The sequence below is a fragment of the Podarcis vaucheri genome, assembly GCF_965113315.1.
Source record: "Podarcis vaucheri genome assembly, chromosome: 1".
In the NCBI taxonomy this organism is placed as follows: domain Eukaryota; kingdom Metazoa; phylum Chordata; class Lepidosauria; order Squamata; family Lacertidae; genus Podarcis; species Podarcis vaucheri.
The window spans coordinates 16,429,576-16,446,205 of record NC_138759.1 but is presented as its reverse complement, the minus strand read 5'-3'; the positions used below and the strand labels follow the sequence as shown (position 1 = coordinate 16,446,205).

At 44.0% G+C, this 16,630-nt stretch overlaps 1 protein-coding gene across 2 annotated transcripts in view; it reads left to right on the top strand.

Annotated features, from left to right (window-relative positions):
- Positions 1-16,630, top strand: part of RCOR1 (REST corepressor 1) — a 146,156-nt gene that overhangs the window by 100,252 nt on the left and 29,274 nt on the right. For both annotated transcript variants that reach the window (XM_082218450.1, XM_082218449.1), the window contains exons 5-6: positions 43-204; positions 7,303-7,421. In XM_082218450.1, the coding sequence (XP_082074576.1) occupies positions 43-204; positions 7,303-7,421 (281 nt within the window). The remainder of the gene's footprint in view (positions 1-42; positions 205-7,302; positions 7,422-16,630) is intronic.

Here is a 16,630-nt window from a genome sequence, read left to right as displayed (position 1 = left end):
TTGTTGCATTTATCCATGTTACCTCTCTCTTCCTTCCTCCAGGCCCTGGGGATGCTATTTTGGCACAAGCACAACATTGAGAAGTCTCTGGCTGACCTGCCCAACTTCACCCCCTTCCCAGACGAATGGACGGTTGAAGACAAAGTCTTGTTTGAGCAGGCTTTCAGTTTCCACGGAAAAACATTTCACCGGATTCAGCAAATGGTGAGACTTCACTGAGGCCTGAGTGCAAAGGTGCTGCGATCCATGTTGGGTTTGGATGATCTCAAGTAGATTTTCCAGCTGAGATGCTTTGACCATCTACGAAGGTGCAGGGATCTTTAGAGGGAGACGGGAGGGCTGAGTTGCAAGGGCTTGAGTTTTTGGACTCCGTGTTTATTTCCCCCCACTTTGTTCATGAACTACACAATTGATAAGTGTGAAGCACTGATAGGGAGGAGGGCTGGAGACTTGGGGCACGAGATTATAACAGGGGAAAAGATGATGTGTTGGGAACTCCCCCTTTTTACATTTATACTGTAAGAAAAACAAACGAAAAACAGGTTGCAAAAATGCAGAGATAAGAATGAAAGCTACCCTTCAAAATGTCGAAAGCAACTACTGAGGAAGAGAGATTCTACTCAGCTGCATTAAAGCAGCACAGTGGAGAATGCAAATTAAAGGACATAAGATGAACACCCTGGGATATACTTCTAAAATGGAGACTAGTGTTTCATCCTAATAGAATCAGATCCGACAGGGAACTTGTCAGATAAATATTTGCGTATATCATAAAGGGCTACTCAAGTGCACCCCATTCCTCTGTTGTTGCTTTGCCCTTGATGGTTTTAACATTCATGAGTAAGTTTTTCAAGAAAAGAAAAGTGCTGTGTACACACACACACACACACACACACGAAACGAAGATTTACCTACAACTGGTAAGTCACTAATCTCATAAAGATGGGAGGGTCTGGCAGTCTAAATGGTCAGGTTATTATTGTTGCGTGTAATATGCAGCAAATTCATAGACTGAGAGCGAGATCAGGCCCTCCTTATACTGGTGTATGGAGCGAGGGGATTTTATTATTCCACTGCCGTGAAACACCGGCGATGACAACATTGTGATATGGAATCCCATATCCACCTTTCTTGGCCTGGAAAGAGATTTCAGATTGCCAAAACACATCCATCAAAATATTCACGTACAAAAAGATCACAGCAAGGTTTCTAAGGCTAGATCTGTTTATATAGGAGTTGTGGGTGGAACCAAATTAAGATGACAGAAGCTCAGGAGTGTTTTGTATCTGTTTTAATTGTATCTGTTTTTAATTTTAACTCAGCTCTTGCATAAATTTGCTTTATCAACTAGGAGAAAGAACGTGCAGAAAAGTGACTCCCTCTCTCCCAAATCTCTGCATTCTTGCTTTTCCTTGAGGGTTTTTTTTTTTTAAAAAAAGAAAGAACAGAAGTGTTTTATATTTATATTCACTGGAGATTACGGGTCACACTAAAAGCTGTGTGCTGTTAATTAGCAGAAGTAACAGCTGTACCTCCCCTGCCCCACCAAGTCTTCCAGCTTAATCCCTGTTCTTTAACTATTTTACCACCAGTTCTTAAAAATAATACAGTGGTATCTTGGGTTACAGACGCTTCAGGTTACAGACTCCGCTAACCCAGAAATAGTACCTCAGGTTAAAAACTTTACTTCAAGATGAGAACAGAAATCGTGCGGCGGCGGCAGCGGGAGGCCCCATTAGCTAAAGTGGTACCTCAGGTTAAGAACAGTTTCAGCTTAAGAACGGACCTCCCATTCAAAGAAGAATGGGAACTTTTTACAAATTACTTAAAAAGACAACAAAATGAATTGGACTCCTTGGCAGGTTTTGAATAAACATACACAAATTTATTGACTGTTAACATAGCAGACAGATAATACAAGGATTTATACAATTTTATAAGATGCAGAGAATAATATGTGTGGAGAAATCAGAGAGAGGAACTGAGGGAAGTCTCGGGGGGGGAGGGTTTGATGGGGAGGTGGAAAAAAGGGGGGAATAATGAATATGATATGTTTTGATATTTTTATATGTTGAAATTGTGTGTGTGTGTGTGTGTGTGTATATATATATATGCAGGTTTTGGTGTCTTCGGGTGTCTTCCCGTGTAAGAGTCGGGGTGTCTGTGCGACGTTTCGACGAGGTCTCACTCGTCATCTTCAGGCTGGAGCTTTCGGCTTCTTGTTACTGGAACAGAGCAGAGTCTGGTGTTTGAGTTCCTATAAATACTGTTGAGGGGTGTGGTGTATAGCCTCCAACGTTCTGGGTAGAGAGGAAGTTCCTAGATTCTACGAAATCTACGAAAGCATATATATATATATATATATGAACAGACTCCAGAACGAATTAAGTTCTTAACCTGAGGTACCACTGTAATTATGTTTTGTTGTCTAAGGGGCAGAGCTAGATGTGGGCCTGTTACTCAGAATGGCAATCCCATACTGAGTTCTCCCACCTCCTACTGGTAACGTACAGGTGGACGTTTAGCCAATGATGTAGAGTAGGGTGGGGGGACAATGACTTCGTGGTACGGATACCTCTGGCTTGTTGTCGGATTTGCAACTCACATTAGCCCCAGCCACATGTTCCCTGGCTCTGCTTCGTGATTTGGAGCATTGGAAATGAGCCCCAAGCGCACACGATCCTTTTGCCTATGTGGCTTTGTCTTTCCCATTTAACCATAGTTTGCCATGATGTCGAAATCTGCAAACTGGATAGCTCTTGCTCTCCAAACTCATTTCAGACTTCAAGCCACGGTTTCTTGATTTGGAACATTATGACAAACTATGGTTAGCACTAAACTGCAGCACTTCAGAGAGAGGAAGCGTTCACCATTATTGACTGATGGAAAACGACAGTTAGGATTTATACTGTGGGAGAAAGGTGTGTAAGATGAGTGGAGGAATCCTTCGAATGATGATTTGGAGGTTTGTCTGAACTGAGTCAATATGTAAAGAAGCCTGTAATTAATTGCGCCTTTGATTGTTTCACAGTTGAGGGTCTTTGACTACCACGTTTTACATATTTCAACCAACAAAGACAACCTTTCAGTGAGCAAGATGCAGGGCTTTCTTCTCCATGTGAAGTCTTATTGATTTTCAGAAACTAGCAAAAAAATGAACAAGCCACTCCAAAGGCATAAATATGGTTGCTGTGCTTGAAAGGTTCTTGGGAAGAAATGACTTTTCCAGGGCCTGCTTAAAAGTGCATTCTTGTGGCATTCGGTACTGTTATGAGGACGATGGCAGAATTAGTCACTTCAGGTCACCAAGATAGCACCAGCCATGTATGTATGGTACTTTACACAGGAACATGAGCCAAAAAGTGACTTAGGATGAGCTTGCACTCTAAATTTCAGCCGTGGGAGAGACATGCCAAGGGTGGACAGATAGATGGCAAAGTGAGTGCAGTCTCAGTGCTTCCTTTCAACGGGAGATGAGTGCAAAGTCGTTATACCCACGGCTTCAAGGATGTATAATGGGTTTTGTGACATACTTAGAAGGAAGAGAGACCTAGTATCGTTTTGCTATAAGGTAGTTCCAGGCAGAAGGGAGCCAGTAGACAGTATGGACAGAATGGCTTGAGAGCAGGGAATTTTGGGTTGATTCCTTTGGAGGTGCAACGGCACTGGGAAATCAGAACATAATGATGGAAATGATCACCCTCATTTTATTTGTCGGCCACCTTTCCATAGTTAAGACCACGCTCGAAAAGTTTCACACAATTGCAAACGTAACAAAAGTAGTTGTAAACAGTAAATAAAGCACATCGAAAAGTATGCAGCCAAATGGGACAGTTTCCACAAAGATCATCATAAGATCATTTTAAGTTGTATTCATTCAACTTGTTTTTTATTATTGGTTGTTAGCCGCCCTGAGCCCAGCCTTGGCTGGGGAGGGCAAGGTATAATTATTATTATTATTATTATTATTATTATTATTATTATTATTATTATTATTATTATTATATCTGATAATAAATATAATAAATAAAAATAATATAATAAATATAATAAATAAAATAATAAAGGGACACGGGTGGCGCTGTGGGTTAAACCACAGAGCTTAGGACTTGCCAATCAGAAGGTCGGCGGTCCGAATCCCCGTGATGGGGTGAGCTCCCGTTGCTCAGTCCGTGCTCCTGCCAACCTAGCAGTTCGAAAGCACGTCAAAGTGCAAGTAGATAAATAGGTACTGCTCTGGCAGGAAGGTAAACAGCGTTTCTGTGTGCTGCTCTGGTTCACCAGAAGCGGCTTAGTCATTCTGGCCACATGACCTGGAATCTGTACGCCGGCTCCCTCGGCCAATAAAGCGAGATTAGCTCTGCAACCCCAGAGTCGGCCACGACTGGACCTAATGGTCAGGGGTCCCTTTACCTTAATACAAAGATGCAAAAAACAATTAATACCGATTACAGCAACAAGATCCCCCAACAAAAACCCCTAAACCAGTGTTTCCCAAACCTGGGTCTCTAGCTGTTTTGGGACTAACAGTTCCCATCATCCCTGTCCACTGGTCTTGCTAGCTAGGGATGATGGGTGTTGTAGTCCCAAAACAGCTGGAGACCCAAGTTTGGGAAATGCTGTCCTAAACAATACCGCAACCCAAGAGTATGTTTAGCGGCCTCAGCTTTTGTAGCTGGAGTCAGTCAGGGCCCTTTTTTAAAGCGCTGTGAGACTGACTCGCTGACTTTGGCATAAGCCCGCGTTTGGCCTGTCTGTCTTTTGTACTTGCACCCTCTTTTGTACCCATACACTGCACCCAGTGCCAGCCTTTTCTCCCACAGTGGATCATTCAGAGGCCTTTGCAATGCAGCTTGGTGTTAACAGACTAGTGACCTAGCAGAGACTTCAAAAAGACTAGGAGAAGGGCAGTTCCATTCTGGACATCCTTTCATAGGCCATGTACCAGGGGTGGGTGGGGCCAGGAGCAAGAGTAGGCAGAGCAACAAATCTAAGTTTTATCTTTTCATAGTGGGCTATTTTTCACGCCCTTGCATGCCACACTTTCTGTCCTCCATCTGAGCCAAGCAGGGGGTGGGGCTGGGGGGGACGGACCAAAACAAAAAAACCACAACCAGTCTTTGAGGAACACACCTCTGCCAGGCAAAAGTACTCAGGGAAGGTGCAAAGAAAAACTGGTGAGGTCATGTGTGGCCTGGGGAGGGTCACGAGAGCCGGATGGAAAAGTATGGAGGGCCACATTTTTTAATAATAATAATTTTAAAAAATATATTTATACCCCACCGTCCCCGGCCAGAGCCGGGCTCAGGGTGGCTAACACCAGTAAAATTACAATAAAAACATAATAGAAAAAACCCAATTTAAAATACAGGTTAAAATGCAATTTAAAATGCAGCCTCATTTTAAAAGTAGCCCATAGATCAAAACCGTAAGGGGAGGGAAACATAAGGGTCAGACTGAGTCCAAACCAAAGGCCAGGCGGAACAGCTCTGTTGTGCAGGCCCTGCAGAAAGATGTCAAGTCCCGCAGAGCCCTAGTCTCTTGTGACAGAGCATTCCACCAAGTCGGGGCCAGTACTGAAAAGGCCCTGGCCCTAGTTGAGACCAATCTAACCACCTTGCGACTTGGTGTCATTTGTGGACCTTAAGGTGGGGCATACCAGGAGAGGCGGTCCTATAGGTACGTGGGTCCTAGTATGTCTCCAGGCCTGATGTTCCCCATCCACAAACCTGCAGCCAGGCTTTTCTCATCCCTTTTAACACCTCACTCTAAAAGCCAAGCAATAAACTATGAAAGCAGCCATCAGATCAGCAGCTGGGATGAAGGAGGCAACTAGGGTAGAAATTACACCAAGAAATCCAAAGTGCAGTGGTACCTCAGGTTACAGACGCTTCAGGTTACAGACGCTTTAGGTTACAGACTGCTAACCCAGCAATAGTACTTCGGGTTAAGAACTTTGCTTCAGGATGAGAACAGAAATCGTACAGCGGCAGTGGGAGGCCCCATTAGCTAAAGTGATGTGCCAGGTTAAGAACAGTTTCAGGTTGAGAACGGAGCTCCAGAACACATTAAGTTCTTAACCCGAGGTACCACTGTAAGTCAGTAAGGATACTCTTTAGCTCATCTATAGTTTTTTTATTATTAATATTATTATTAATATTCTGTTGGGAGCCGCCCAGAGTGGGTGGGGAAACCTAGCCAGATGGGTGGGGTATTAATAATAATAATAATAATAATAATTTAATTTTGGCTGGTGAAGAGAATATTACTTGCCTTGCCTCAGGATCTGAGGAACTTTGGTCCCCCCAAAGCAAGACCACTTCCATACAATATGAGAACCAGTGGATGAAACTCAGCCATTATCAGCAGGTTTTCAGAGGACATAAGGTTCTATGAGAGGAGGAAATGACATGCAAAATTGCCCCCCTTTCAGGTTGTAAGCACATTCTTTTTTAAAAAGGAAGAAAAAGAAAAAATGCAATTGAGAGACAGCTCTTTAATTGCAAATTGCTTTTTCTAAAGCTGGGCTTGTCTAGCGGTAAAAGCAGAACAACTGATAATGTAATTAGTGTTTAAGTGAAAATAAAGCAAGGCTAACTCAGGTAGAAGTTGGTGGGAGGGGAAAAAACATGCAAACTTGAAAAGGAAGGTGTTGTGTTATGGAACGTGAGGCAAGTTATAAGACCAGCCTCTCCACTGAAGCCAAATAAAAGGAATCATTAAGAAGCAACCAACTGAAACACTGTCAAGTTGTTGCCTTTCGGTGGCTGTGTTCACATATAATGCTAATCCATGGTGGCTTGGTGTTATGCGCAAACGAAACCCATGTGTACCTCTTTATTTTGTGATTTTAAATTAGTAGTCCTCAAAATGCATTTGGGGACCCGCTTCTTAATTTTTGACGCTTGTTTGAGTGGTAGCAGTTCTGCTATTTTGACACGTTTTAGGTCGCTATGCAACCCAACCGTGGGTCAAAGACCAGCAATATGTAAGTCATTGGCTGTGATAATGCACTCACTTTGCCTGTTGCGTTGTGTTCGGTTTCTGGAATGGCACCCGCATTTGGATTTCCCAGAAAACCCATGCACCAGCCTTTTGTGCGCTGCTGCCGGATCAGGCAAGTGCTAGCTCATCCCCAAGCAATCCCAGAATCAGATTTTGCCCTGTGCAACACAACAATTACCAACTTCTGCTCACAATGGGTCATGGCTGTTTTCCTCTGCAAACTTTGCTATCTGATTGGAAGCTGGTGTGTGAGTAACGCAGGGTGTTTCAATGCTCCCAATATTCTGTCTTCCGCAGCTTCCTGACAAATCGATAGCAAGCCTGGTGAAGTTCTACTACTCCTGGAAAAAGACGAGAACCAAAACGAGCGTCATGGATCGTCATGCTCGGAAGCAGAAAAGGGAGAGGGAAGAAAGGTAAGCTTGCCGATAGGATTTGAAGACAGAGGATCTAGAGACAAGGGCCCTTCGAGGTGCATATTTCGCAGTTTTGTTTTGTGCAGAATTATGCAGGCAGTTTGGAGTTCTTTGAACAGAAATACCTTTTAACACACACAATTTGGGAGTCAAAGGTAATAATAATAATAACTTATTATTTATACCCCGCCCATCTGGCTGGGCTTCCCCAGCCACTCTGGGCGGCTTCCAACAAAATAGTAAAATAAAGTAATGCATCAAACATTAAAAACTTCCCTAAACAGGGCTGTATGGTGGGAATAGTCAGTGTTGATGCTGTATGGGCATCTCACACAAATGTAACAAACAGGCAGCCCTGTTTAGAAGAAGAAGAGTTTGGATTTGATATCCCGCCTTTCACCCCCTTTAAGGAGTCTCAAAGCGGCTAACATTCTCCTTTCCCTTCCTCCCCCACAACAAACACTCTGTGAGGTGAGTGGGGCTGAGAGACTTCAGAGAAGTGTGACTGGCCCAAGGTCACCCAGCAGCTGCATGTGGAGGAGCGGAGATGCGAACCCGGTTCACCAGATTACGAGACTACCGCTCTTAACCACTAGAGAAGTATTTAAGGATTGATGTTTTTATTATGTTTTTAGATATGTTGTAAGCTGTCCAGAGTGGCAGGGGAAACGCCGCCAGATGGGCGGGGTATAAATAATGACATTATTATTATTATTAATATTATTATATTGTTGAAGCAGAGGTGGCCAAAATGGCGGCTGCAGTTTCCATCATCCCCGTTCACTGTCCATGCTGGATCTGTTTGAGCAGGATTATGGCATTGCATAGAAAGCACCATTTCTCCTTAAAGAATTAAAAAATTATTGTGGCCTAAGTTTTGTGGCTGCACCTGACACTGTAGCCTCTGTCCCTAAAAGCTCGTGTCATCATAAACCTGTTTGCCTGTCAGGTGCCAAGACGCTCTCTGCTGTTTCTGCAGCTGCAGATCTGCAATGCTTCCTTTGGAAGTTATCACACAAACAAGGCTCTTGTTTCCCCCCTGAAAAGAGCAGGATTTTGCAGTCTGTTGAAAGTGTTGTCCATCTCTGTGCTTTTCCATTTGTATCTGGCCGTATATATAAAACTAAAATTGACAGAGTGAAAGGGGTGGAGCCTGGCATTTTAGGACTGGCTGTTTAGATAGCGCCTATCTGACCAAGTTGCAAGAATTATTAATCAGTTGCTGCTACATGAGATCAAATGCAGACCATTCCTGGAAAGTCCTAAATTACCCAAGGAACCTTTCTTTATAACTACCCCAGGATTCACGAGCCCAGTGGACACAGGGCATGTCTTATGGGGTGATGACATAGACAGTCCCTGCCAGGGTCTCTGCCCAGCCTGCTTATAGGAACATGCAGCTTCCCTGTTAATTCCTTGTTGTGAAATTGGATTTTCTGGTAAATTGGATCCTTGCTGTGGGCTTTTATTCCCACCTCTCCTTCCCCTGTCAGCCAGTCATGCATTCTGTTCCCGGGGGCAGGGTTGGTTTGCATTAAGGGGAAATGTCATTTGTGTGTCTCTGTTTATAAAGCTTAAGGCCATTAAAAACAACAACTCAGGGCCATTCAAACACAGCCAATCAGTTCTTAATAAGCCAACGTATGAATGAACCTTTTGCCCATTCATGCAGCACCTTTCTGTCTCCGTCTGTCTCAATGAGATGTGTAACTAGCCATCGTTTCCTGTGTTCTCGCAACCAGCAAGCTGGCTACCAGCTTCGCAGCAAGTATGTTGAGAGATACAGACACATATTGTTCCTTTCACACCTTCTATGTTTGCAAGGAAACATCGCATTAATATTGCCATTGTTAATTTCCCCCCTTTGTTTCCTTTTGCAGCTAAAAGGCTTGCATTCAACAGCATTATTATTATTATTATTATTATTATTATTATTATTATTATTTATTAGGTTTGTGTCTTTAATGGCAATCATCCACTTTGCTTATTCTGAGGACATGCAAGCAGAAAATTTGCAATGGAAATAGTCCCAAAGGGGGAAATAGCTTAATAGTTCCATCCTGCCCCTGTTGGGTTTTGCTTTCTCTCCATCCTGCTTTTTCCTTGAGACCAGCACGTGTTCTTAATCTGATTTACAAGGTATTTTCCCCCCCATACCTTTGGACCCTGGGAAAACTCCACAAAGATGTGCCTGAGCCTAGATTTTGCATTAATTCAGTGCTCTTGCAGTGCAGGAATATTGATTCAAAATAGTCATGAGAGCCTGTTGCTATGGAGATGGTGATTCCGCTCTTACAATTTAGGAAAGGGACCAAGCTAGCATATGTATATTTTGTGTGAATGAATGAATATATATATATATATATATATATATATATATATATATCCAGGAATAGATAAACCGCAGGTTTTAATTGTGCTTGGTTTCTTAATTGTGATCCACCTTGAGCTAAACTTGGGAAAGCTGGGTGCAACTGTATTAATTTCATCACTGAGATAAGCTTGTGAGCAAAAAGTGTTTTTGGCTTGATCTCTAGACAGCAAGCAGCACTGCAACTGGTGCCTCCCTCCCCCCCCCTTTTTAAAGAAAAGTACCAATCCAATTTCAGTAAACAAGCCAGTATCTGAATGGATGTGACCAAAAAAAATATTGCAGCCTGCGGGTGCCTGGTTGCAAACACTGAAGGGAACATTTGCACAACATGAGTGAATGCAGAATAGAAATGTTCCTGAGCCCTGGGTTGGTGCTTGCTTTCATCAACACCAATGACTTACAGCTATTTCAGCTAAACTGAAGGGAGCAGGCATGCGTAGTAGACTTGCTTCGCATGATTTTCCAACATGCCTTACTCTTAACACTGGAACCAGAGCAAGCAAAATAGTAATTGGAAAATTGCTAGGAACTTAAGAAGCTGGTTTATTTTGAGTCACGCTGTTAGTCCATCTAGGTCTTCAACGTTAAGACTTCACCCACCTGGTGTCTACACCCATGTCACTTAGGCACAAGACAAAAGTTTTCTTTTATTTTTCCAGGCTTTTAAGTGAACTTCCTGAATTTCATCTTTTAAAATGGTTGAGTAGGGCTGCGGTTATTGTTCTCAATTGTTTGCGTGTGTGCATGTGTACTCTGTTTTGTGTGTGTGTGTGTGTGTGTGTGTGTGAGAGAGAGAGAGAGAGAGAGAGAGAGAGAGAGAGAGTGACTGTCTTTCTTGCACTGCATACTTTATATTTTTGTTACTGTGCTTCTATTGCTTGCTGGCCTGGGAATTCTTGAGAGTCAAAGGTATTGTTTTATCCAACAAATGCAAGACGCAAAGGTGGATGCAGAAGCAAATACATGCATTCTTCCTCCGCCTTCAGCAGGTGCACTGGGAAATAAAAAGCCACCCAGGTAGCCCCCTTCACACATTACGTTTTATTTCGTTTGTTAGTTTGTACGTTGCCCTTTTGTATAAATATTCCCAGGGCTGCTGCGTTCAATAAAGCAGAACAATAAAAACACATGCAGCGAACGTAATTTTATCCACCACTTCAGTTTATTATCGTCAGCGACGATCTTTCCACAGTTAAGAGAGAATAAAAAGGAAGGAGAGAGATCTCAGTGGTCCAGCGTCTGCTTTGTAGGTCTCAAGTTCAATCCCTGGCATCTCCCAAGTAGGACTGGAAGAGAACCATGACTGAAACCTTGGGGAGATGCTGTCTATCAATGTAGAACAGAGGCAAGCAATGTGGTGCCGCCCAGAGATAGTTGGACTGACTCCCAAATCCCATCATCCCTCATGGCTAGCTGCAAGGGGTGATGGGAGCTGTAGTCCAGCAGCATCAGAAAGGCACCATGTTGTCTACTGATGTCATGGGCTGGTTGGGCGCAGAGGAATGGTGGGAGGAGCCAGCTGTGGAGCTCTCAAGGGAAGAAGGCTCAGAGTCCAGGGGTTGGTGGTGGGATAACAATGAGTGGTCAGAGGGAGAAGGCTGGGAAGAGGCGGTGTCCAAAGCTGAAGAAGTAACAGGGCTTAGCGAGCTGGGAAAGTCCATGGTAGAGAGAAGTCTAGCATCAGAGGCAGAAGCTGAAGCAGGGGAGGAGGAAGGATAAGAGGCAGGGATGAGTCTGACTGGTGAAGAGGAAGGGATGTCTCCCTCTCCTGCTGCAACAAGCTCCCCACTGGTCTCCCAGAACCAGAGGAGGCATGAAAAGGGGTAGAGGAGAAGTTGACTTCATGGAGGTGCAGTCTCTGATTGCTTGGAAAAAGCCCTGGAGAGGAGGGGATTTGAGCAGCTGTGGAGAGGTGGGGACTTTCAGTCTTGGCAACTGCTTCACAGGGCAAGACCTTTTGGAAATGAGTAGTTGTGCTCATTAGGCCTGACACCCCTGCGCAGATCCTGTTTTGCTAATGAAGAGTTAACTCCAGCTTTCTTAGTATGATTTACTGCTCCTGTCAACCACTGACTTAGATGGTGCTGATCTAGACGGACTCAGTCGTGTGACTCTGAAAAAGCAGCTTCCCCTTCCCATTTGGGGAAGGGGCTGTAGATGTGGTCAAGCATCTACATTGCATGCCAAAGGTTCCAAGTGCAATAATCCCTGACTTGCACAAACCCCTGTCTGAAACCCTGCACAGTTGCCATCTGCACAGATTTGAAGTTAAGTTTGCCTAGCCAAACGGTAGCAACAGATTCATAAAGCGTGAGAGAGAAACAGGGGAGGAGGTGTGTGTGTGTGTGTGTGTCGTTCTCTTCATTTAATTGTATACAACGTATTAGAAAGCTTGTACAAGCGATGGTGTGTTTGCAAGATAGCACATTAGTTAAGGTTGCCTGAATTGGTGCCCCCTCAACGATTCCTGCCTTGGATTATTAAAATTATTTTTGCCTCGATTTGTGAAAACGACAGTCAGAAAATAATAACAGAAGTGTTCCACAGTAAACAGGTGCAAAGTCCGGGTTCCGTGGAAGGAATTCTAAAAGGGTTTGGGAAAGAAAACAGCAGTGTATGTCATATGGGCTTCTGCAATAGCTTTTTTTAATTTCATGGGTTGTTGGAAAGGTGTGCCAGTTTCATTGGATCTGAAGCCTACGCATATATTAAAAGTTGAGCCAATAAGTTCCTCGCTGTTGTCTGTCCTTCCTACACGGCACAAGCCTCTTCAGTAACATCCTGTACAGCAATGCTAAGTCACAGGTGAGCATCACTGTGAACGGTGGTCCAGCGTCTGATTGGAATTATTGAAGGATCAAAACCTGATAGGTTAGATCAGTGATCCATCGTGCTCAGGGTTGATGTTGCCCTTCGTCAGTGGTTCCCATAATTGTTGCCCCCGCGGACCACTTGAAAATTGTCGAGGGTCTTGGCAGACCTCTGAATGGCTTTTCATGCCCATTGTAGCAATTGTAATGTGCTCTACAAGGTGCTGTCTGGTTTTAATTGTAATTTCATTGCTGCTTTTACCATTTATATTTTACTGTATTACGTAGAGTGCAGATTGTAACACAATAAAATAATAATAAAAGAAGCAAATTAAAAATCAATATCACTGTTTTAATGCAATGGAAGTGCTGTCTCCTGTAGTCAGCCACAAATCCACAGGCGCACTGTGGACAACCTGAGCAAAATTTGCAGACTCACTGGTGGTCCATAGGCCACATTTTTGAGAAACCCCTGCCCTCTGGCCCACCCCTGGGAGGTTCACAAGTGTAGCCAACCCTTCCAGTTCAACCTGGAAATCGAGAGGGAGGCGTATTCTGGAGACAAAACTGCAGTTCTGGTTAACAGCTTGTTGCTAGACATGTCCTCCTTTCCTTTTATGTTCCCTTGCTTGTGTCCCTTTTCCACATGGCGTTGTCTTTTTTTTCTTTTCTTTTTTTAAGATAGAAAGCCTGCAGGCTGAGTTTGTTTATTTCAAAATAATTAACTGTGCAGTGCCTAGCAGTTGAGGCACTTTATAAACAGTGCATATTAATCTCTCTCTTTCAAAGTAATTGCTATGATATAGCTTGCATATTAAAGCAGCAGTTATACCCATGGGAAGCTGCTCTGTGCCGGGTTGGGTCTATTCGTCCAAGAAGCCAGAGAGATGTCCCTCCAGATGTTCTCAGACTCCAGCTTCCAACATAGTCAGGGGTCGGAGGTGATTGGAATTGCAGTCCAACAACACATGGAGGACTACAGATTCCCTGTGCCTGATCTAGCCCAGTATTGTCTAGCCCAGGCTTCCTCAACCTTGGCCCTCCAGATGTTTTGAGACTACATTTCCCATCATCCCTGACCACTGGTCCTGCTAGCTAGGGATCATGGGAGTTGTAGGCCAAAAACACCTGGAGGGCCGAGGTTGAGGAAGCCTGGTCTAGCCTGACTCAAGGGTTTCAAACAGGATCTTTCCCATCGTGTGCTTCCTGGTCTTTTTAACTGTGGATGCCAGGGATGGACGCCAGGTCCATCCTGCATGCAAAGCATGAACTCTGCCTCTGAGTTGCGGTGCCTTTCTCCTTGTTCTCAAAGATAACACTTATACATGCTTCTACAGCTCTGGGTACCTACACAAACCAATCTAGGCAGCTATTATGAAGCAGTTGCAGCAGCAGGGGACCATTCCCCTCCACTAGCTTGTGTACCATCCCTCGGCGGGATGCAGGCATGCAGCCAGAGACTGAGCCTGCATGGAAGCCGCCTCTGCTCCTCCCTTTTCACTCCGCTCCTGGTTCTGGGAGACAGTGGTGCAGGAGAGGGTGGGGAAGCACTTGGCCCTTCAGTTGCTTGACCTGCCTCTTCCTCCGCTTCTTCCAACCCATCCTGAGCTCCACCCTCCAGCTCGGAAGCTTCCTCAGCCTCTGACTCTTGCCTCCTGGCCGGTGCCGTTCCCCACGAATCGCTGGCCTCCGACTCCAGCCCACCTTCCCCTGGGACACACCTGGCGGCATTCTGCCAGTCCCTGCCATTGCCTCTTCCCTTTGCTCAGTAGGTGATCCATGAGCCAGATTGGGGCTTCTTCTTCCCTCCAACTAGCCCTCTGAGCCTTTGCTCCATCCCTTTCTTGCTGAGCTCCAGAAGGGGAAAGAGTTCAATCCCTGACAACTCCAGGTTCAAGCAGAAGGTTTGATTCCTGGCACCTCCAGGTAGGGATGGGAAGAAATTGTGGTGGGCCACTACTGGTCAGCCTAAATAGTACTGAGATAGGTGGAACCTGACTGGGTACCCTGCGTCCATATGCCATTGTCCTTGCAGTGGCTACTTCCTCTAGTTCTTGTGGCTGCATTTCTTTGATTATGCACGTGAGACAGCAGTTGTCCTTAGTCTTGGTACAAATTAGTCTTACTCAGTGGAGGACCTACATTTCAGGGTCTCTGAAGTTTGAGCCCATCACAACCAGCAACAAAGTCTGGGTAACCACTGTTATCTTCTTCAATGGGGTTGTTCCACGACAGGTCTCCACATTAAAAAAATAAAATAATTACTACTACATCTCAGATTTTGATTAGAATTGCTGTGCTGGATCATCTCGTATTACATGAAGCACGTTTTGCAAAATACTATTTTTTCTGGTTTTTCTAACAACATGCACGTACAGTTTCAGACGAAAATGTCATTTTCTAGAGACAATATGCCTAAAGAATTAAAGCGCTCTTCAGCAAAACAGCCAGTTTACCGTGACACTCCACCTTTACAGCATCTGTGCCACTGACTCCCAGACTTTGGGACTGTTTTAATATATACAACAAAAAATCTAATCTACTAGACCCATTTTTTAAAGCAATATGGGCTAAAGTCACTTCTGGGGCCCCCCCGGGATTAGGAGCTTGGAAGCTTAAGCTTAATTAGTTTCATAGTAGATCTGCGCCTGGGCTTACTTCCCCCATAGCTGAACTGAACGAACTTTCATTTTAAGTATTATTTCCTTGTATATTTTATATTGTTTTATATAAACTGCTTAGAGGTTTCTGTTGATTAAGCAGCATGTAAGTGAATATAAACAAACAAACAAAAAATCCACTAAGTCTGCAGGCCCCGTTTGACAGCTTATCACTGACAGTAATAAAAATAATAAAAATAATAAAAATTAATAGTAATAATAATTTATTATTTTTATCCCACCCAGTGTGGGGTACTTTCATAGGGTGATAAGGCCCATTGAAATCAATGGACACAAGTTCATTGATTTCAGTGGGTCTACTCTTGAGTATGGCTAATGTTAACTATCACACATATATCCCAGAATATAAAATATTTGCCTTCATGGCTGGTATTGTAGATAGTGGTGACAGGTGACTTTGAAATACTTTGCTAATATATTTTTGTTTTATTAACTGGGGTTTATTTAAAGTCATTATTAGGCACCTTGATACTTCAGTGTGGGATTGGTTAAGATCTAAAGGAATCTCTTTGGGCTGTGAGTGCTTGCAAGATCTTACATTCGTTTTCCCACCTGGCCTGGGAGGGCAGGGCCCGGACTGACTCCAGCTACAAAAGCTGAAGCTGCTGGACAGACCCTTGGGCCGCAGTATTGTTTAAGGTGTTTTGTTGCAGAGGTGTGTGTTGCTGTTGTTGCTGTTAATTTTATGTACAGTCATACCTTGGGTTACAGATGCTTCAGGTTTTTTTTGGGTTACGGACCGCTGAAACCCGGAAGAACCAGAACGGGTTACTTCCGGGTTTCGGCAGTCACGCATGCGCAGACGCGCCGAATTGCAACCCGCGAGTGCGCAGGCGCGCTGCTGTGGGTTGCAAACGCTGCGGGTTGCGAATGTGCATCCCGCACGGATCACGTTCGCAACCCATACGTCCACTATATCTTTATTTTGGATTTTAGGATTTGTGTGGAAATTGTTTGATTTGGCTGTGTACCTTTTATGTTTTGTTTATTGCTTAGGACTACTTCTGTTATGTTTGTAGCCATGTAATTTTTCACATGTTGCAAGTCACCTTGAGCATGGTTTTAACTTTAGAAAGGCGGCATACAACTAAAATGATTGATTGGTTTTCCCCAACGTCCTTATTCTGCCTGTTCCATGACAATCAATATTGTTCCAGTTTGATGTCCGTTGTTTATTCTTTTGTTATTGACAAGAACGCGTTTTCACTCAGCCAGGAATTAAAACAAACACGTACACAGATTGCAGAGCATATGCTGTTTTGTGCCTGGCAGGGAAAAATCTGTCACCTGTGGTTCCTTCCTTCCTTTTTAAAAAAGAAAAGAAAAGAAAGATACCGTATGATT